Source organism: Zonotrichia leucophrys, chromosome 29, assembly GCF_028769735.1.
Source record: "Zonotrichia leucophrys gambelii isolate GWCS_2022_RI chromosome 29, RI_Zleu_2.0, whole genome shotgun sequence".
NCBI classification, from domain to species: domain Eukaryota; kingdom Metazoa; phylum Chordata; class Aves; order Passeriformes; family Passerellidae; genus Zonotrichia; species Zonotrichia leucophrys.
The window spans coordinates 1,521,243-1,542,708 of NC_088198.1; the positions used below are offsets into that span (position 1 = coordinate 1,521,243).

The following is a 21,466-nucleotide window of genomic DNA, read 5'->3' on the forward strand; positions in this document are numbered from 1 at the left end:
GGTGGGGTCCTGCTTGGGGACCTCATGAAGGTCCAGTGAGGGTCTGGTGTGAGGGTCCTGCTCAGGGACCCTCAGGGGGTCCAGAGTGGGGTCTGGTGTGAGGGTCCTGCTCAGTGACCCTCAGGGGATCCAGAGGGGGGTCTGGTGTGAGGGTCCTGCTCAGGAACCCCGTGGGGGTCATAGGGGGGTCCCTTCATGAAGTTCTGCACGGAGATCCCCCAGAACTCCAGCGTGGGGGTCTGCAGGGAGGGTCCTGTGTGGGCACATCCTCAGGGACACCTCGGGGTCCAGAGTGGGGTCCGGGTGAGGCGGTGCCCTGAGGAGGGTGCAGGGTGCGATGCTGCTGCGGGAATATCACGGGAAGCACCAAGGAGGGATCCAGGGATCACCCCAGGGATGATTTGGGGAGAAACCAGAGCAAAACCAACCCGGGCTCTGCTGCTCCCCGCCAGCTGCCAGCACATTCACACCCCCAAATCCGCATTTGGGGTTTAACGGGAGGCAGGGCTGGGGCAGGGGCGGCCCCAAGGCCGGGATTTGAGCTGCTCCTGCTCGATCCGAGCTGAGCTGGACACGGAGGGAAGAACAATTCCCGGAGGCTCCGGCAGCTCCCGGGCAGCGGGAATTTTCCAGCTGCAGTCCAGAGCTTTGCCCAAATGTTTGTTTAAAATTTGCCAAAAAAAATTGAAGATCGTAACAATCCCCGCTTGGCGTTCCACCCAAACCTCCCGCCCACAGCCCGGCCTGGGGTTACCAGGAGACAAATCTGCTGCAGGAGCTGAGCTGCTCTGGGCTGGAATTCGGGGGAAGGATGGGATTGAGGCCATCACCCATCCTGAGTCACCAAACCACCGGGAATGACCCCATCTTGTTCCCAAAATTTGGCCATGGCTTGGCCTCTGGGCTGCAGCCACCCTAGATTGTTTTCCCTGGAGGAGGAGACAGATATTGCTTTAAAACTCCCCAAAATTTTGCTTTAAAATTCCCCAAAATTTTGCTTTAAAATTCCCAAAAATTTTTGCTTTAAAATTCCCAAAGATTTTTGCTTTAAAATTCCCCAAAATTTTGCTTTAAAATCCCCAAAATTTTGCTTTAAAATCCCCAAAATTTTGCTTTAAAATTCCCAAAGATTTTTGCTTTAAAATTCCCAAAATTTTGCTTTAAAATTCCCAAAAAATTCTTGCTTTAAAATTCCCCATATTCTGATCTCAGTGCTGCAGGATGGGGCTGGATTTTCCTGGGGAGCTTCAGACAAAGCCCAGATGGTGCCTCCCCCTCCCCACCTTGTCTGAGCCCGGGGGGACCCCAGGCCTCGGCAGATTTTCCCCTTGATCCTCTCACAACTCATTTGCAGGAGGTTCTAATTAAGGAATTAACGCTGCAGTTCATGCAGCACCGCTAACCCTGGGAGCAAACAGGATTTTGGAGTTTGCTGTGGGATTTCTCTTTCCTTGGAGCTGTGAGGAGCTCCAGGGAGGTGCCCACTGTACCCAGGGATGCTCTGAGGGGATCTCCAGGTATAAATCTCCAAATTTATTTATTCTCTGTGAATAAATAAATTATTTATTTATTCTTCCTGCTGTCTTTCCCTGAGTGGGAGCTCCAAGTGGAAAATCCCACCTGTCACCTCTTTGTGTCACCTCCACTCTGCTGGTGGCTGTTGGAAGCTTCATATTCACTAAAAATGAGAATATTCAACATTAAAATGTTTTAACCAGGATTCCTAAAGAGATTATGTGAGGGACTGCAATTCCCACCCCTTCCCAGTGAACTGAGATTGCAACACCTCACATGAATAAAACAAACTTTTAATAATGTACAGCAGAAATCGACAGCCTGTTTTTTTTTTTTTTTATATTAAACAAAAGATTTCCTATCTTACACCGTATGTACATTTTGCATACTGAAGAGGTAAAGTGGCTAAGTGGCTATTTTCTTACAGTCCTTTGCTAAAAAAAAAATAAAATGTACAAAACCAAACAAATCAAAAAAGGGGCAGAGAAGTACCAAGAGTTCTGTCCTGCAGCCACGTACCGCTGATGGACCCCCCTTTCCTTATCCTACATAAAATGCAGATTTTGCTCCTTTATTTTTCCTCCCCCCCCAGAGCTGCTGCAGCTTTTTGGGAGGCAAAGCAGCAAATCCCGACAGCTCTGCGAGCACTGGCGCCCCCGGGCACCGATTTGCATGAGAAAAGTGCTGTGTAAATGCTACATGGTCAGCGTTAGCTCCTTCCCGCTGGCTTTTCCCCATCTCTCCTCAAGATTCCAGCCCTAAAATCCTGCTGCGAGGGACGTTTCCCTCCTCGCCTCGTCCTTTCCCTGCTGGCTGTGGAGCTGAGGCAGGTGCAGTGTGGCTACAGTTGGAGGGGGCGAGTTCAGTGCGAGTTTCAGAGCTGTGGGAGCGCGATGGGGGAGCCAAGGGGGGCCCGAGCTGTGCCCCGGCCCCTCCTGTCCCAGCCCCGGGCCTGCTCCAGCGGCCTGCGAGTCCTCACGGCCCCCTCGGCTTCTGAATCCAGCTATGAACGGGTTAAACTGAGGTTTAACTGAGGTAAACCTGCATTTGGGGCTTGCAAGGGATTCCCTTGGCTTCTAAGTCCAGGTTTAGATGGGTTAAACTGACTTTTAGGGCTTCCAGTTCAGGTTTAACTGGGCTAAACCTGCACTGAGGGCTTGCAAGTGATCCCCTCAGCTTCTAAGTCCAGCTTTAGGGCTTACATTTTAGGGCTTCCAATGCAGGTTTAAATGAGTTAAACTTGCATTTGGGGCTTGCAAGTGACCCCCTTGGTTTCTAAGTCCAGGTTTAGATGGGTTAAACTGACATTTAGGGCTTCCAATGCAGGTTTAACTGAGTTAAACCTGCATTGAGGGCTTGCAAGTGATCCCCTCAGCTTCTAAATCCAGCTTTAGATGGGTTAAACTGACATTTAGGACTTGCAAGTGCAGGTTTAAATGAGTTAAACCTCCATTGAGGGCTTGCAAGTGATCCCCTCAGCTTCCAAGTCCAGGTTTAATAGGGGTAAACTGACATTTAGGTCTTCCAATGCAGGTTTAATGGGGCTAAACCTGCATTTAGAGCTTCCAATTGTCCCCCTCAGCTTCTAAGTGCAGGTTTAACTGGGCTAACCCTGCATTTGGGGCTTGCAAGCACCCCCCTGGCTTCTGAGTCCAAATTTAGATGGGTTAAACTGACATTTAGGGCTTGCAAGGGATTCCCTTGGCTTCTAAGTCCAGGTTTAACTGGGCTGAACTGACAATTTAGGGCTTGCAAGCACCGCCTTGGCTTCTAAATCCAGGTTTAGATGGGTTAAACTGACATTTAGGGCTTCCAAGTGCAGGTTTAACTGAGTTAAACCTGCATTGAGGGCTTGCAAGTGACCCCCTTGGCTTCTAAGTCCAGGTTTAACTGGGTTAAACTGACATCTAGGGCTTGCAAGGGATTCCCTTGGCTTCTAAGTCCAGCTTTAGATGGGTTAAACTGACTTTTAGGGCTTCCAATGCAGGTTTAAGTGAGTTAAACCTGCACTGAGGGCTTGCAAGCACCCTCCTTGGCTTCTAAGTCCAGCTTTAGATGGGTTAAACTGACTTTTAGGGCTTCCAAGTGCAGGTTTAACTGAGTTAAACCTGCATTGAGGGCTTGCAAGTGATCCCCTCAGCTTCCAAGTCCAGGTTTAATAGGGGTAAACTGACATTTAGGTCTTCCAATGCAGGTTTAACCAGGCTAAACCTGCATTTGGGGCTTGCCAGCACCCCCTTGGCTTCTAAATCCAGGTTTAACTGGGTTAAACTGACATTTAGGTTTTGCAAGTGCCCCCCTGGTCCTAAATGCAGGTTTGGGTTTGAGGGATGTGCATGGGAAGCTCTGGACAAGCTGGGGGGACACAGGGGAACCCCAGCCCTGCTCCCAGGGCAGATCCACGCTGCCAAAAACTCCTCTGGGGGGTTCAAACCAGCTCCTAAAATGATCCCAAACCCACCCAACCCACACTCCTCACTCTGTACAAGGTCATGGACACACAGGGAATCGGGGAGAGGGACACACGGACAGGGACAGACAGCAAGAACACAGGGACTGAAATAAAGACAACCCTGGCAGCCAGAGCAGAGATGAAACCTCACCTTTGAGAGCAGGAGCAAGGTCAGAGTAGAAACAGTTCCAGTGTAAATCGAGCTGTGCATTTGGTTTTTTTCCTTTTTTTTTTTGTTTTTTTTTTTTGCAGTGATTTCTTTACAAACCAACAGGTCAAGAGGTAATAATTAGAGATTGTTTTTCTGCTCTTAGAAAGAATTAACAAGATTCAAAAAAGTTAAAATCCAGACCCTCCCAGAAAACAACAACAACAACAATAATAATAATAATAACAACAATAATAATTAAAAAAATAATAATCAAAACCACTCCAGTTAAAAGTTATGGCTTCAGAGTTCTCTACTGCAGACCTGACCTCCACACCACAGATCTTCCTGGCTGCCAAAACCATCAGGGCAGCCACAATTCTCACTTCCAGAGTCTCTGTAGTCACCCCACCTCTCCCCCACCTGGATTCGGCCTTGAATCAAAAGAAAACCCATGCAGATCCCCCCACCCCACACTGAGACACAGCCACTTCCACATTAGGAGATATTTATACACCTAGATTAAAAAGATGGATGTTGATTTCCCAACCCACACCTGCTGGGAGGAACCCCCAGAACTCAGAATCAGCCAGGCTGGAAAAGACCTTTGAGATCATCGAGTCCAACCTATGCCCTAACCCAACTCCTCCTCATCAGCTGAACCACGAGTGCCATTTTTAAACACATCCAGGGACTCCTGCACCTCCCTGGGCAGATGATTCCAGCACCCAATCACTCTTTCAGTGAAGGATTTTTTTCAAAACTTCCCCTGGAGCAGTTGAAGGCTGAGCCCTGTTCTGTGTGGGAGCAGAGCCCAACCCCACCTGAGCTTTAGCCCAATCCCACAGCCACCTTTAGGGATAAAATCACCCCTGAGCCTCCTTTCCTCCAGGCTGAGCACCCCAAACTCCCTCAGGGCTCCTCACAGGGGTTGTTCAAGCCCCTCTCCAGCCTCTTTGTCCTCCTCTTTGCATCCTTCCCAAACTGAGGGGCCAGAGCTGGACACAGCACTCGAGGTGTGACCTCAGCAGTGCCAAGTGCAGGGACAGAATGATGTCCCTGCTCCTGCTGCCACACCATTCCTGCTCCAGGGCCACCTGGGCATGGTGCTGGCTCATGTTCAGCCAGGCCACTGTCCTGCTGCACTATCAGGTCCCCAGAAATCTGTCTGGGTGCTGGAACTGGGAATTGTGTTCCCAGGAGAACTGAGTGCCTGCTCCCCCTCTGACACAACTCACTCCCCTCTACCCAGAATTACAAACCCCAGGGGCTCAAGACAAAAAAACCTGGATTCCAGGAGTGATTCTCAGTTCCTTATTTGTTTCATTGTAAAAAAAGGGAAAGGTGCAGCCTCACCAGTGCCAAGTAGAGAAGAAGAATGGTCTCCCTGCTCCTGCTGGCCACACCATTCCTGATCCAGGGCCACCTGGGCTCAAGTTCTGGCTCATGTTCAGCCAGGCCACTGTGCAGCCACTCTGTCCTGCTGCACTATCAGATCCCCAGAAATCTCCCTGGGTGTTGGGAATTGTGTTCCCAGGAGAACTGAGTCCCCACAGCACCCGCTCCCCCTCTGACACAACTCACTCCCCTCTACCCAGAATTACAAACCCCAGGGGCTCAAGACCAAAAAACCTGGATTCTAGGAGTGATTCTCAGTTCCTTAATTGTTTCATCTTAAAAAAAGGGAAGGGTGCAGCCTCACTAATGTAAAGTACAGAGGAAGCTCTCCCTGCTCCTGCTGGCCACACCATTCCTGATCCAGGCCAGGAGCCATTGGCCTGTTTGGCCACCTGGGCATGTTCTTGGCCACCTGCTGGCTCATGTTCAGCCACTCTGTCCTGCTGCATCATCAAGTCCCCAGAAATCTGCCTGGGTGCTGGAACTGGGAACTGTGTTCCCAGGAGAACTGAGTCCCCACAGCACCCGCTGCCCCTCTGACACAACTCACTCCCCTCTACCAAGAATTACAAACCCCAGGGGCTCAAGACAAAAAAAAAAAAAAACCTGGATTCCAGGAGTGATTCTCAGTTCCTTATTTGTTTCATCTTAAAAAAAAGGGAAGGGGTGGCAGTGAGGCAACCTGATGGGCCGTTGTGGCGGCGCCCATCGGGGAGCCGGGGATCCGCTCTGCAGCAGCCTGTCCAAGCTCCACGAGGCTCACGACTCAGCACGGAGAGCACCAGCAAACAGCTCACAAACGGGACACTCGAGATTTGCACATGCACAGGAAGCACGGACAGAGATGAGCCACCCACAGGCAGAGACACCGCACGGCTATGGAGGAGATGAGCGGGCACGGGGACACGCGCGCCTCGCGCATGCACACACCGGGGCGGCCCCGGCACCGAGCCCACTTGGATTTTTTCAAGCTTAAGAAAAGGAGGGAGAACGGTTGTTGTGAAGCTGATCAACTGTTCCGGCTCAGCCTCTTGGAAGAGAGCACCATTTGTTTTGCTTTTTCTGCATCAACGTGCCAGTCCCTGGAAAAATCCTCGAGAGTACGGCAAGAAAAACCTTCCCTTTCCCTTCCCGCTCCCGCACCGAGCACAGCAACGGGTGCTCAACGCACGCTCAGCTTTACAGGGATTTCCTTTACAGGAACAAAGAGTCAGGATCATGGCTGAGATCCCTCGGGTGAAGTCCCTTTCAAGTCTCCACGCTCTCAGGAGGTGATCACAAAAAGGTTTTGGATTGTTTCATACCCAAGCAGGGAAGGGAGCGGTTCCGTAGGCTCCGTCCCCCTGCCTAGCAGCCTGCAGGTCCCGCTGTCTGGTTGTAGCAGTAGGTTGGGCTGAAACACGAGGTAGGCCTCCATCACATGTCTACTCTAGCACAGCAGCTCCTGTGCAGTTTCCTCCTGTTGAGGCTCAGAGCCTAAATTTTCACATCTTCCTGGACACTGAGCTGGGACAGGGTTTTCTTGATGCGGAGGGCAGTGAGCCGAGCGGCTCCGTTGGCGTACCAGCACTCCCGCATCATCTTGCCCATCACCCGGAGTGCCTGGCCAAGAAACCACAGCAAATGTCAGAGCTCTGCTCTTCCCCTGAGCCCACGTGGGTCTGCCAGGCTGCTGCTCTGCCTGGGCACTGGCACAGCCAACACATCCCCCAAAATCAGAGCACACCTTACAAAATTTGTTATCTTATCCTGGGGGAATCGTGGGATGGTTTGAGTTGGAAGAGATCCTAAAGCTCATCTTCCACTATCCCAGGTTGTCCAAGCCCCATCCAACCTTGGACTCTTTCAGGGAAGAGGCAGCCCCAGCTTCTCTGGGCAGCCCCACTTTCTCTGGGCATCCTGTGCCAGGGCCTCACCACCCTCACAGGAAGGAATTTCTTCCCAAAATCCCACCTAGCCCTGCCCTCTGGCACTGGGAAGCCATTCCCTCTTGTCCTGGAACTCCTTGGAAAGATTCTCCCCTCCTTTTTCTTGCAGACTTCCTCAAATACTGCAGGGCCACAATCAGGTCACCCCAAAGCTTCTGCTCTCCAGGCTGGACAATCTCAGATCTCTCAGCCTTTCCTCACAGGAGAGGAATGGAGATGAAAGGAGACCTCACCTCATAGCTCTGCCACCAGTTTGGGATGTTTGGCCGCAATTTCTGGTCACACACAACCTTCCTCATCTCCTCAATGGAAGGATCAGAGGGTACAAGGTCATAGTAGGGAAGCTGATACTCCTCATGGATACCTGAAAGGCAGAGCAGGGAAAAATCAAATTCCTGGCAACAGGAACCACAGACACTGTGCTTGCTAAAGACAGACGGACGGAGGTTTGGGCTCCATGACTCACTGCTGAGATGCGTCAACACTTTGCAGTTATTTAGAACAGAAATGAAGAATCTGGAATTGGAGTGAACAAGAAAAATTCAGGGAAATAAAATGCAGCTGCCTAAACTGGAACAGAGTCAGCAGGCTGGGATCAACACCTCCCAGCAAGGCGCCAGGGTCGCTGTGGGGCTGCCACACGTGGGATGAGGCTGCAGCTGCATTGAAGTTGGAGGGAGATGACCCACCTTGCATTGGTCAGCATCGACTCCACTTTATTGATCAATCAATCAATCACCTTTTATAACAGTGTTAATCAAGTTCATGCATATTGCAAAATCTGAGCTCACAATAGGCCAGAGATTACACACCAACTCCTCCTTATGTTTCCAATACCAAGATTTGGGTTCTCAAAATTATTCTTGCTTTCCCAAAACAGCCAAAGATAGAACATCCACTTGTTATGAGAACGTTGTCTGAGAACTCTGATGTGCAAGGCTCTCAAGGCCTTCATGTTTGTCACTTTTACCTGTAGTTAAAAATAACCTGAGAACCTCTGCTGTTCACAGAAGCAGGCTGTGAGAACCTGCTCCTTCTAGGCCATCTCTGAAAAAATCTCCAACACAGCTGCACGTGCCAAGACATTGATACTGATCTGGGGGAGTCCCCCAGCAATCAGCACCAGCATTTCCTGAAAATCCATCCAAAGGAACAGCAGCCACCCCTGGGAGCACCAACAGCCTTGACCCAACACTGGCTGGGCTTAGCAGCACTCATGAGTCACTTCTTGGTGACAACACACACAGGGACGTGTCCTCCCACAGCCCTGCTCTCCCCCAAACCTCCCAAATCTGATCAAATCTCCTCAGCAATGGAACCCCAAGGCTGAGGGGAGACCCAGGAGCAAGCATGGCCAGTGCTCCAGGCACACAAAAACCAGGACTTTTTTACCTCCTGCATTGCACCTTCGGGCAATCTCCCAGTAGACCAAGCCCAAGGCGTAGATATCAGCACATTTAAATGAATCAAAATGTTTCATGTTGATGGTTTCATCCAAGACTTCTGGGGCCATGTAGCTGCACAGAGAAAGGAAAAAATATTTTCATTCTGAGAGAGAATTTTCTGGAATACAGTAAATGATTGGTTTTCCCACACAGCTCTTCCCAGCAGAAAAAGCTCTGCTGGCATCAGAACAGAACTGGGCCCTGTGATCTAAGAGAGTGAAAAAAATAATAACACCAAGCTGGGAAAAGAGGTAGAAATGTCCCAAAACTACATCAGGCTCCCACCAGAAAGTCCCAAAGGCTTTAGTGAGGCCAAGCTTGTTGTATTAAATGAGCTCCTGGTGCCAGGTTTACATGGCTGGCCCACACCTCCCAGCGTGGTGACACCTGGAACATTCTTTGGCATCAATTTGGGCACAAAACTGACACTGCAAGGCACTGAAAAATGCTAAATTCAGAGAATTCCCCCAGTGCTCAACCCAGAGTTCAGGCAATCAATTTGGGCACAAAACTGATGCTGCAGGACACCAGAAAATGCTAAATTCAGAGAATTCCCCCAGTGCTCAACCCAGAGCTCAGAAATTTCCAGCCACCCAAATGCCTTCACCTGCAACATCCCTTTGGCATCAATTTGGGCACAAAACTGACACTGTAGGACACCAGGAAATGCCAAATTCAGAGAATTCTCCAAGTGCTCAACTCATAGTTCAAGCATTTCCAGTTACCCAAATGCCTTCACCAGCAACATCCCTTTGCCATCAATTTGGGCACAAAACACACTGCAAGGACCAGAAAATGCTAAATTCAGAATTCCCCCAGTGCTCAACCTACAGCTCAGGCATTTCCAGCCACCCAAATGCCTTCACCTGGAACATGTGAACATCAACTCAGGTACAAAACTGACACTGTAGGACACCAGGAAATGCCAAATTCAGAGAATTTCCCCAATACTCAACCTACAGCTCAGGCATTTCCAGGCACCCAAATGCCTTCACCTGCAACACCCCTTTGGCATCAATTTGGACACAAAACACGCTGCAAGGACCAGAAAATGCTAAATTCAAAATTCTCCCAGTGCTCAACTCATAGCTCAGGCATTTCCAGGCACCCAAATGCCTTCACCTGCAACATCCCTTTGGCATCAACTCAGGCACAAAACTGATGCTGTAGGACACCAGGAAATGCTAAATTCAGAGAATTTCCCCAATACTCAACCTACAGCTCTGGCATTTCCAGGCACCCAAATGCCTTCACCTGGAACATCCCTTTGGCATCAATTTGGGCACAAAACACACTGCAAGGACCAGAAAATGCTAAATTCAGAATTCTCCCAGTGCTCAACCTACAGCTCAGGAATTTCCAGCCACCCAAATGCCTTCACCTGCAACATCCCTTTGGCATCAATTTGGGCACAAAACACACTGCAAGGACCAGAAAATGCTAAATTCAGAATTCTCCCAGTGCTCAACCTACAGCTCAGGAATTTCCAGCCACCCAAATGCCTTCACCTGGAACATGTGAACATTCAACTCAGGCACAAAACTGATGCTGCAGGAAATGCTAAATTCAGAGAATTCCCCCAGTGCTCAACCTACAGCTCAGGCATTTCCAGGCACCCAAATGCCTTCACCTGCAACATCCCTTTGCCATCAATTTGGGCACAAAACACACTGCAAGGACCAGAAAATGCTAAATTCAGAGAGTTCCCCCAGAGCTCAACCATTTCCAGGCACCCCAATGCATTTTCTCACCGTTTGGTTCCAACCCTCTGGTTGGGGGCGATGTCGATGGTGTCGGTGACGGAGTCGTGGCGCACGGCCAGGCCGAGGTCAGCGATGGCGCACGTGCCGTTCTTCTTCACCAAAATATTCTTGGATTTCAGGTCTCTGTGAGCAATCCCAGGTTTTCCTAGCAGAGCAAAATAAAAAGCAGCAAGGGTGTGTCACAGACATCTTTTATGAAAAATGTTTTTCTTAGGATTTCTCCTCCTGAGAAGCTGAGAGGCCTCAGGAACAAAATGGAAACATTGATTATCTGCTGCTGTGGGATGCAACAGGGGAATCTGTGATTGGTCTCATGTGGTTGTTTCTAATTAATGGCCAATCACAGTCAGCTGGCTTGGACTCTGTCTGAGACACAGACCTTTGTTATCATTCCTTCTTTTTCTATTCTTAGCTAGCTTTCTGATGAAATAATTTCTTCTATTCTTTTAGCATAGTTTTAATATAATATATATCATAAAATAATAAATCAGCCTTCTGAAACATGGAGTCAGATCCTTGTCTGTTCCCTCATCCTGGGACCCCTCTGAACACCACCACGTTTGGTGACCCCGAGGGATGAAAAATCCCACACATCCCCACGTGGGCATGAAGGGGACGGGGCTCAGGGTGACCCCCTGTCATGGATATATTTGATGAAAAATCCTTTCCTTAGGATTTTTTCTCCTAAGAAGCCAAGAGGCCTCAAGAATAAAATGTAAGCATTGATTATCTGCTGCTGTGGAATGCAACAGGGGAATCTGTGATTGGTCTCATGTGGTTGTTTCTAATTAATGGCCAATCCCAGTGAGCTGGCTCAGACTTGAATAACTCTCTTGTTATTCATTCTTTTTTTTTTTTTCCTTAGCTAACCTTCTGATGAAATCCTTTCTTCTATTATTTTAGTATAGTTTTAATACAATATATATCATAAAATAATAAATCAGCTTCTGAAACATGGAGTCAGATCCTCATCTCTTCCCTCATCCTCAGACCCCTGTGAGCACCATCACAAGCGTCACGCTGGGGAAATCCATTTGTTGAACTGGCCCAGAGGCAGAACTGGATTTCAGGGCATTAAAGCCGCTGTTGCAACACTTTTTTCTGTTTGGATTCATAAGGAACAGAGCAGGGAAAAGCTCAAATTGTACTGGAATGCTCTTCCCAGGGAGGTGGTACAATCACCAGCTCTGGATGTGTTTAAAAAAAGACTGGACATGGTGCTACAGTCCAGTTGAGGTGTTAGGGCATAAGTTGGACTTTATGATCTTAGAGATCTCTTCCAATCTCATGATTCTGTGATTGATTCTGTGATTCTCTAATTCTGTGACTGATTCTGTGATTCTGTGATTGATTCTGTGATTCTGTGATTGATTCTGTGATTCTCTAATTCTGTGATTCTGTAATTCTATGATTCTGTGATTGATTCTGTAATTCTGTGATTGATTCTGTGATTGATTCTGTGATTGTGTAATTCTGTGATTGATTCTGTGATTCTGTGATTGATTCTGCGATAATTCTGTGATTCTGTGATTGATTCTGTGATTGTGATTGATTCTGTGATTCTGTAATTCTGTGATTGATTCTGTGATTGATTCTGTGATTCTGTGATTCTGTGATTGATTCTGTAATTCTGTGATTGATTCTGTAATTCTGTAATTCTGTGATTGATTCTGTGATTGATTCTGTGATCAATTCTGTAATTCTGTGATTGATTCTGTAATTCTGTGATTGATTGTGATTGATTCTGTAATTCTGTGATTGATTCTGTAATTCTGTGATTGATTCTGATTGATTCTGTGATTGATTCTGTGATTGATTCTGTAATTCTGTGATTGATTCTGATTGATTCTGTGATTGATTCTGTAATTCTGTGATTGATTCTGTAATTCTGTGATTGATTCTGATTGATTCTGTGATTCTGTGATTGATTCTGTAATTCTGTGATTGATTCTGTGATTGATTCTGTGATTCTGTGATTGATTCTGATTGATTCTGTGATTGATTCTGTGATAATTCTGTGATTGATTCTGTGATTGATTCTGTGCTAATTCTGTGATTCTGTGTTTTGGAGGCGCCACTGATGCAGTGGCACGCAGAGGCCTCAAGAGGGATGTGAACTCCACATCCCAGCATAGGTGCAGACGTCAGAAGTTTGTGATTCTGCTTCTGCCTGTGCTCACATCCCACCCAGGCAGCGCCAATTTTAGGATGGGATGTGAGATGGTGATATAACTCCTGGGTTAACCCACTTACAGCCAAAGCACTCGCTCTATTTCTGCTCCATAAGCACCAGATGAAGCTGGGCTGACTCAGGCAGGGTTTGCTGCACAGAACATCAGCTCCTGTCACAGACATCTTTCATGGAAAATCCTTTCCTTAGGATTTTTCCTCCTGAGAAGCTGAGAGGCCTCAGGAACAAAATGTAAACATTGATTATCTGCTGCTGTGGAATGCAACAGGTGGATCTGTGATTGGCCCATCTTGGATGTTTGTAATTAATGGCCAATTACAGCCCAGCTGGCTGAGACAGAGAGCTGAGCCACAAACCTTTGTTATCATTCTTGCTATTCTATTCTATTCTATTCTTCTGATGAAATCCTTTCTTCTATTCTTTAGTGTAGTTTTAATGTAATACATATAATAAAATAATAAATCAAGCCTTCTGAAACATGGAGTCAGATCCTCATCTCTTCCCTCATCCTAAGACCCTTGTGAACACGGTCACAGGGATGTGCTGAGGGTCTGCAGTGCCCCATCCCAAAATTTTCCCACTTCCCTCATCCAAGAACCCCTGTGAACCATCACAAGCTCCTTTCAGCAATCCTGCTTTACCCTCCCCTCAAGAATTCCCAATTTAGTTTTTTACCCTGAGTGCCCACAACCTCCATGTGCAGGTGGGCACATTCTTCTATTCTTCTGATGAAACCCTTTATTCTATTCTTTTAGTATAGTTTTAATGCAATATATATCATAAAATAATAAATGAGCCTTCTGAAACATGGAGTCAGATCCTCATCCAAAACCCCTATCAACACCATCACAAGCTCCTTTCAGCAATCCTGCTTTACCCTCCTCAGAACTCCATTCCAATTAGTTTTTACCCTGAGTGCCCACAATCTCCATGTGCAGTGGCACATTCTTCTATTCTTCTATTCTTCTGATGAAACCCCTTCTTCTATTCTTTAGTATAGTTTTATGTAATATATATCATAAAATCAGCCTTCTGAAACATGAAGTCAGATCCTCATCTCTTCCCTCATCCAAAACCCCTATCAACACCATCACAAGCTCCTTTCAGCAATCCTGCTTTACCCTCCCCTCAAGAACTCCCAATTTAGTTTTTACCCTGAGTGCCCACAATCTCCATGTGCAGGTGGGCACATTCTTTTATTCTTCTGATGAAACCCTTTATTCTATTCTTTTAGTATAGTTTTAATGCAATTTATATCATAAAATCAGCCTTCTGAAACATAGAGTCAGATCCTCATCTCTTCCCTCATCCCAAAACCCCTATCAACACCATCACAAGCTCCTTTCAGCAATCCTGCTTTACCCTCCTCTCCAGAATTCCCAGTTTCCCAATGTAGTTTTTACCCTGAGTGCCCACAACCTCCATGTGCAGGTGGGCACATTCTTTTATTCTTCTATTCTTCTGATGAAACCCTTTATTCTATTCTTTTAGTATAGTTTCAATGCAATATATATCATAAAATCAGCCTTCTGAAACATGGAGTCAGATCCTCATCTCTTCCCTCATCCAAAAACCCCTATCAACACCTGTTGGGAATTTAGCTGCTAAGGACTGGAAAAGTACAAAACCGTGGCTAATTCCAAGTCCTGCACCTGTAAGATGGCGTGTCCTTGGGCCTAGCTGTGGTAGAATAACAAACAGTGAAAGAGACATGAAAAAAGAGAGATGTAACCCCCAAGGAATGAGGAAGAGTTCATGGTATAGTTTAACCAATAGATTGCTTGGTTTACAGAATATTCATAAGCTTATTATTTGCTGTATAAGTGTTTGATACTTTCTTTAATAAACTGGACCTGAAGGACCTCAGGGACTGGACTGGACCTGAGGGCCTGGGATGAACCAACTGGTGTCCTGGTCCCCTTCCTTTGACAAACACCATCACAAGCTCCTTTCAGCAATCCTGCTTTACCCTCCCCTCAAGAACTCCCAATTTCTCAATGTAGTTTTTTACCCTGAGTGTCCACAACCTCCATGTGCAGGTGGGCACATTCTTTTATTCTTCTATTCTTCTGATGAAACCCCTTCTTCTATTCTTTTAGTATAGTTTTAATGTAATATATATCATAAAATAATAAATCAGCCTTCTGAAACATGGAGTCAGATCCTCGTCTCTTCCCTCATCCAAAACCCCTATCAACACCATCACAAGCTCCTTTCAGCAATCCTGCTTTACCCTCCCCTCAAGAATTCCAGTTTCCCAATGTAGTTTTTTTACCCTGAGTGCCCACAATCTCCGTGTGCACATTCTTCTATTCTTCTGATGAAACTCCTTCTTTCTATTCTTTTAGTATAGTTTTAATGCAATTTATATCATAAAATCAGCCTTCTGAAACATAGAGTCAGATCCTCATCTCTTCCCTCATCCAAAACCCCTATCAACACCATCACAAGCTCCTTTCAGCAATCCTGCTTTACCCTCCCCTCAAGAATTCCCAATTTCCCAATGCAGTTTTTACCCTGAGTGCCCACAATCTCCATGTGCAGGTGGGCCAGCCCGCTGGCAGCAGACAGGGCCAGCTTGATCATGCCCTCGATGGTGACGGTGTAGCGGTTCAGGTAATCGAAGAGAGAGCCGTGCTCGTGGTAGTCAGACACCAGCCACAGCTGAGTCCATGTCCCGTTATCTGCAACAGGAATAGAAGCAGCTCAGGCAGATCCAGAGTAGAAAGGGCCACTGAGCATCCCACAGGTTTTTGGGACAGGGTGAGGTTGCAGCTTGAGTTAAGCAGGGGTGAGTTAAGAAATGGCTCAGATCAGCCAGAGTGTGGCCAGCAGGACCAGGGCAGTGACTTTCTGTTGGGTTTTCGGCTGTTTGAAGGGCCTGGAAAGGCCCGGGGTGGCTTTGGGACAGCCCGCATATCGAAGGACGAGAAGAGGCTTCAGTTCTTCTTTCGGTTTTTATGTTTATTAATTGTTTATCTAAAAGATTTTCTTTCGGCCCGACAGAGCTCTGCTCAGCAGCCAGCCATGAGCACACTGTGCCGCTCTCCGTAAAGCCACCTATCTTTATACCCATTGTTACGTGTACAATATTTATCATTTTTCCCCAATACCTTTCACCCTTATTGCCCAGTGCACTTTTAGTAATGACCAATCTCAAAGTGCCACCATCACCACAGAAGATGGAGGAGAAGAAGAAGAAGGACAGGACACGCCCCAATTCCTCCATCTTACTTCTCTAACCCCCCCTGTACAGAAATCCTAAACCCTGTGTCTCACCCTCTAATTAACTGATCCCTTCACCATTCACCCCGGTGAAACCCTCATCCTTGTCGTCTCCCGTGTAGGATCAAAGTCCAGCCACCAGACACTTCTGGAACACTCCCGAGCCCCCCAAGGGTGCTCTCGGTGGCTCGGCACCTCAGGACTGAGATCCTGAGATCCGACAACTTTCCTCCTGTGCCAGGCACTGGGGAGACCAACAGCTCGAATCCTGGAGGAGCTCTGGGCAGTGCAGAGGCCCAGAGAAGCTGAATGAATCAGCTTTAATCCCCCACGACAGGAAAGGTGTGCAGGTGCTGGAGTGTGACCAGAGATGCACAATGGAGCTGGGGAAGGGTGTGGATATCTTAGGGGGGCTGGAGGGCTCAACCTAAAGACAAGGAGGCTCAGGGGTGACCTTCTCACTCTGATCAAGTTCTTGACAGGAGGATGGAGGAGCAGGAATGTGACCAGAGATGGGCAATGGAGCTGGGGAAGGGTGTGGATAACTTCTAAAGGGCAGCTGAGGGAGCTGGAGGGCTCAATCTGAGGAAAAGGAGGTTCAGGGGTGACCTTCTCACTCTGATCAACTTCTGACAGGAGGATGGAGGTGCGGGAACGTGACCAGAGATGGGCAATGGAGGTGTGGAATGGTGTGGATAACTTCTGAAGGGCAGCTGAGGGAGCTGGAGGGCTCAATCGGAAGAAAAGGAGGATCAGAGTGGACCTTCTCACTCTGACAGGAGGATGGAGGTGCGGGAACGTGACCAGAGATGGGCAATGGAGGTGTGGAATGGTGTGGATAACTTCTGAAGGGCAGCTGAGGGAGCTGGAGGGCTCAATCTGAAGAAGGCTCAGGGGTGACCTTCTCACTCTGATCAACTCCTGACAGGAGGATGGAGGTGTGGAATGTGACCAGAGATGGATAATGGAGCTGGGGAAGGGTGTGGATAACTTCTGAAGGGCAGCTGGGGGGGCTGGAGGGCTCCATCTGAAGAAAAGGAGGATCAGAGTGGACCTTCTCACTCTGACAGGAGGATGGAGGTGTGGAATGTGACCAGAGATGGACAATGAAGCTGGGGAATGGAATGGATAATTCTGAAGAGCAGCTGAGGAAGCTGAGGGCTCCACCTGAAGGAGGCTCAGGAGTGACCTTCTCACTCTGCCAGGAGGATGGAGCCAGGTGAGGTAACAAGAAACAGGACCAGAGGAAATGGCCTAAAGTCACACCAGGGAAGGTTTAGCTTGGAAATTAGAGAAAACTTCTTGGAAAGGGTTGTGGTGAAGCCTCTGCTCTAGGCTTGAGGCACCTCTTACCTTTGTTATCTGCAGCAATGAATCCCAGGATGTTCTCGTGCCTCAGCATCACTGTTTGGTAGATCTCAGCCTCCCTGAACCAGGAACGTTCCTCACGTGACGAGAAGATCTTCACAGCCACGTCACCCCCACGCCACCTGCCCCTCCACACCTCCCCAAAGCGGCCTTTGCCAATGATCTCCTGCAGGACAATGGTCCGAGCCACCGTGCGCTGCACGAACAGAGGCAAGCCTGGGGACAAGGAAAGGAAGGAATCAATCCCTGCCGTGATAGAGCCAGGTCTCACAGGCTCTTGGGGAATTATTTCACACCCAAGATAGCTCAGCTACCTCAGAAAGCATAAAATCAGCAGGATGGCTTCTGTGGTGGTGTTGGAAACAGAAAGGTTTTAATAAAAGGCAAAATAGCAAAGCTCCGAGCCACGTGCAAGAGGAGGAAAAAATAAACTCCACTGATGTAAGGGTTTCTTCGAGCTAGGTCTTGTGAGCTTTTGGAGATTAACACCCATTTAAGATAGCTCAGCTACCTCAGAAGGCATAAAATCAGCAGGATGGCTTCTGTGGTAGTGCTGGAAACAGAAAAGTTTTAATGAAAGGCAAAATAACAAAACTGTTTATAGAGAAAAACTGAGCCATGTGCGAGAGGGGGAAAAAACCCAACTCCACTGATATAAGGATCTCCTTGAGCCAGGTCTCACAAGCTCTTGGAGATCTATTTCACACCCAAGATAGCTCAGCTACCTCAGAAAGCATAAAATCAGCAGGATGGCTTCTGTGGTGGTGTTGGAAACAGAAAAGTTTTAATAAAAGGCAAAATAGCAAAGCTCCGAGCCACGTGCAAGAGGGGGAAAAAACCCAACTCCACTGATATAAGGATCTCCTTGAGCCAGGTCTCAGAAGCTCCTGGGGAATTATTTCACACCCAAGATAGCTCAGCTACCTCAGAAGGCACAAAATCACCAGGATGGCTTCTGTGGTGGTGCTGGAAACAGAAAAGTTTTATTAAAAACCAAAATAACAAAGCTCCTTATAGAGAAAACCTGAGCTAGATGGAAGAGGAGGAAAAAACAAACTCCACTGATATAAGGGTCTGTTCGAGCTAGGTCTTGTAAGCTTTTGGAGATTTATACACATTTAAGATAGCTCAGCTACCTTAGAAGGCATAAAATCAGCAGGATGGCTTCTGTGGTAGTGCTGGAAACAAAAAGGTTTTAATAAAAGGCAAAATAACAAAGCTCCTTATAGAGAAAACCTGAGCTAGATGGAAGAGGGGAAAAAAACCAAACTCCACTGATAGAATGGTCTCTCTGAGCTAGGTCTTAGTAAACTCTTAGAGATTTATACACATTTAAGATAGCTCAGCTACCTCAGAAGGCATAAAATCAGCAGGATGGCTTCTGTGGTAGTGTTGGAAACAAAAAGGTTTTAATAAAAGGCAAAATAGCAAAGCTCCGAGCCACATGCAAGAGGGGGAAAAAAACAAACTCCACTGATACAAGGATCTCCTTGAGCCAGGTCTCAGAAGCTCTTGGGGAATTATTTCACACCAAAGATGGCTCAGCCACCTTAGAAGGCATAAAATCACCAGGATGGCTTCTGTGGTGGTGTTGGAAACAGAAAGGTTTTAATAAAAGGCAAAATAACAAAGCTCCGAGCCACGTGCAAGAGGGGGAAAAAACCAAATTCCACTGATAGAATGGTCTCTCTGAGCTAGGTCTTAGTAAACTCTTGGAGATTGATACACATTTAAGATAGCTCAGCCACCTTAGAAGGCACAAAATCAGCAGGATGGCTTCTGTGGTAGTGCTGGAAACAGAAAGGTTTTAATGAAAGGCAAAATAACAAATCTCTTTATACAGAAAAACTGAGCCACGTGCAAGAGGGGGAAAAAACCAAACTCCACTGATACAAGGATCTCCTTGAGCCAGGTCTCATAAGCTCTTGGAGATCTATTTCACACCCAAGATAGCTCAGCCACCTCAGAAGGCATAAAATCAGCAGGATGGCTTCTAGGGTGGTCTTGGAAACAGAAAAGTTTTAATAAAAGGCAAAATAGCAAAGCTCCGAGCCACGTGCAAGAGGGGGAAAAAACCCAACTCCACTGATATAAGGATCTCCTTGAGCCAGGTCTCACAAGCTCTTGGAGATCTATTTCACACCCAAGATAGCTCAGCCACCTTAGAAAGCATAAAATCAGCAGGATGGCTTCTGTGGTAGTGTTGGGAAAAAAAGGTTTTAATAAAAGGCAAAATAACAAAGCTCCTTAAAGAGAAAACCTGAGCTAGATGGAAGAGGAGGAAAAAACAAACTCCACTGATATAAGGGTTTCTTCGAGCTAGGTCTTGTGAGCTTTTGGAGATTTATACACATTTAAGATAGCTCAGCTACCTTAGAAGGCACAAAATCAGCTGGGTGGCTTCTGTGATAGTGTTGGAAACAGAAAAGTTTTAATAAAAGGCAAAATAACAAATCTCTTTATACAGAAAACTCGAGGTTCTTGCTCCTGGTAAAACACCTCACAAAAGCAATCAGTTCCTTTGCTCTCTTCTTTTTCTAGTGAATTGCTCAGGTGGGATTTTTGGCTCCTGTCCCATTGGCTATCCTGAAGTTTGAGGTGAAGTCCCTCAGGTCCTATGAGGCGTCTTTTTGGTCTTTTCACCTCATTGAGGAGAGAAACTTCTGGGCTTTTTTCCTTTTTAAGGAGACAAAGGACAGTTTGGTCACTCTGTCAACAGGGGGCACATTCCTACACTGTGCTACCAAAAACCCTCCTGGAAACACCAGAGGCTGAAAAATGTCCTGAAACCCAGCAGATTTTACATTTGATAACAACTGGGAGCCTGAGCAAGACCCAAAGCAGGGAATGGTGGCAGCTCCTGTGTGGGATGTGCCACTGCTTGGGCAGCATCTGAATTTTGCTTTGAAGCAGAGATTCAGCAAGGAGCAGTTGGGGAAATTCTGCTCCATGACACACGAAACTGCAGCCTCAATATGCAAAGAATGGAACTTGAAGTCACTTTCTGCCAAAAAGCAGAAATCTCCCCAAATTTCTCTTAAGAAAGGAGCCCCAACATTGCTGCCATTGCTCACAGAATGCACTGAACTCACCTGCCCACAGCATACACAGAAAATATCCCAAATATTTTATATCTAGCAGCAGATGTGCTGCTGAAGGTTTATTCCCTGGTCAAATACCAAGTTGTGACATTCTCTGCCTCTGTGGATTTTCCTACAGCTGTAGAATTCCTTATATTCTTTAACCCAACCACCATCCTAGTTCAAAGGCACCACTAAACTGTGACTTTCCATGGGGAAAAAAGCAAACATGGGGAATTTGAAGTAGGAGTCATATTTAAGTGTGAATAAAGGGAAATTATTCCAGTAATAAAGGATAGAAGCATCAAGAACTAATACAAAATATGGACACTTCTTTTCTGCAGTGTTTGGAAAGGCAGTGAAACAAATGAGGCCTATTGTCATTTAAATGTGGATTAAATAATATTTGGCTTTGCTGTGTGGTATTACTATAATGGTAATTAGTAGATCAAAGAACTTGAACAAAATATTCTGTTAAAAGTGAGCAAGCTTGGGGTCCTGAAAAGAGAATTTCATTTCATAAAATCTGCTTGAGAGGACTGGTATCATTTTTTTCTTGCACTTGTATCGTGAGCAAAGATATAATCATTAAATCTAGCCTGAACCTCACTGTGAATTTATAGTGTAAAACAGCATGTTTGTGTTGTTTTAGCATTTGAAATGTCATATGGAAACACAAAGAAGCTACAAATTCCAGAAGCTACAAATCCGGCTCTTCTGGGGATTCCTTTCACGTGCTACAGAAGCAAACACTGCACATCACCCACCTGGGAAGACCCAAGGGTTCTTTGGGATGAAATGAGCTGTGCAAATGCACTATTGGCACTGTAAAATGTTGATCTGCTGGGATCTTCCCCAGTTTCCTGCAGCTTTGATGCAGGTGACATCCAACAACACACAGGTTAGAAGTTCATGGCTGTTTTCAAGGCAAACCCTGCTCCAAGGCTAAACTG

General features: G+C 46.8%; 1 protein-coding gene across 1 annotated transcript in view; it reads right to left on the reverse strand.

Annotated features, from left to right (window-relative positions):
• Nucleotides 1–6,132: 6,132 nt before the first annotated feature.
• ACVR1B (activin A receptor type 1B) overlaps nt 6,133–21,466 on the reverse strand; it is a 31,023-nt gene continuing 15,689 nt past the window's right edge. The window contains exons 4-9 of the mRNA XM_064734731.1: nt 17,419–17,649; nt 15,357–15,524; nt 10,638–10,794; nt 8,834–8,958; nt 7,675–7,805; nt 6,133–7,115 (exon numbers count right to left, since the gene is read on the reverse strand). Of these exons, the coding sequence (XP_064590801.1) occupies nt 6,990–7,115; nt 7,675–7,805; nt 8,834–8,958; nt 10,638–10,794; nt 15,357–15,524; nt 17,419–17,649 (938 nt within the window). The 3' untranslated portion in view covers nt 6,133–6,989. The remainder of the gene's footprint in view (nt 7,116–7,674; nt 7,806–8,833; nt 8,959–10,637; nt 10,795–15,356; nt 15,525–17,418; nt 17,650–21,466) is intronic.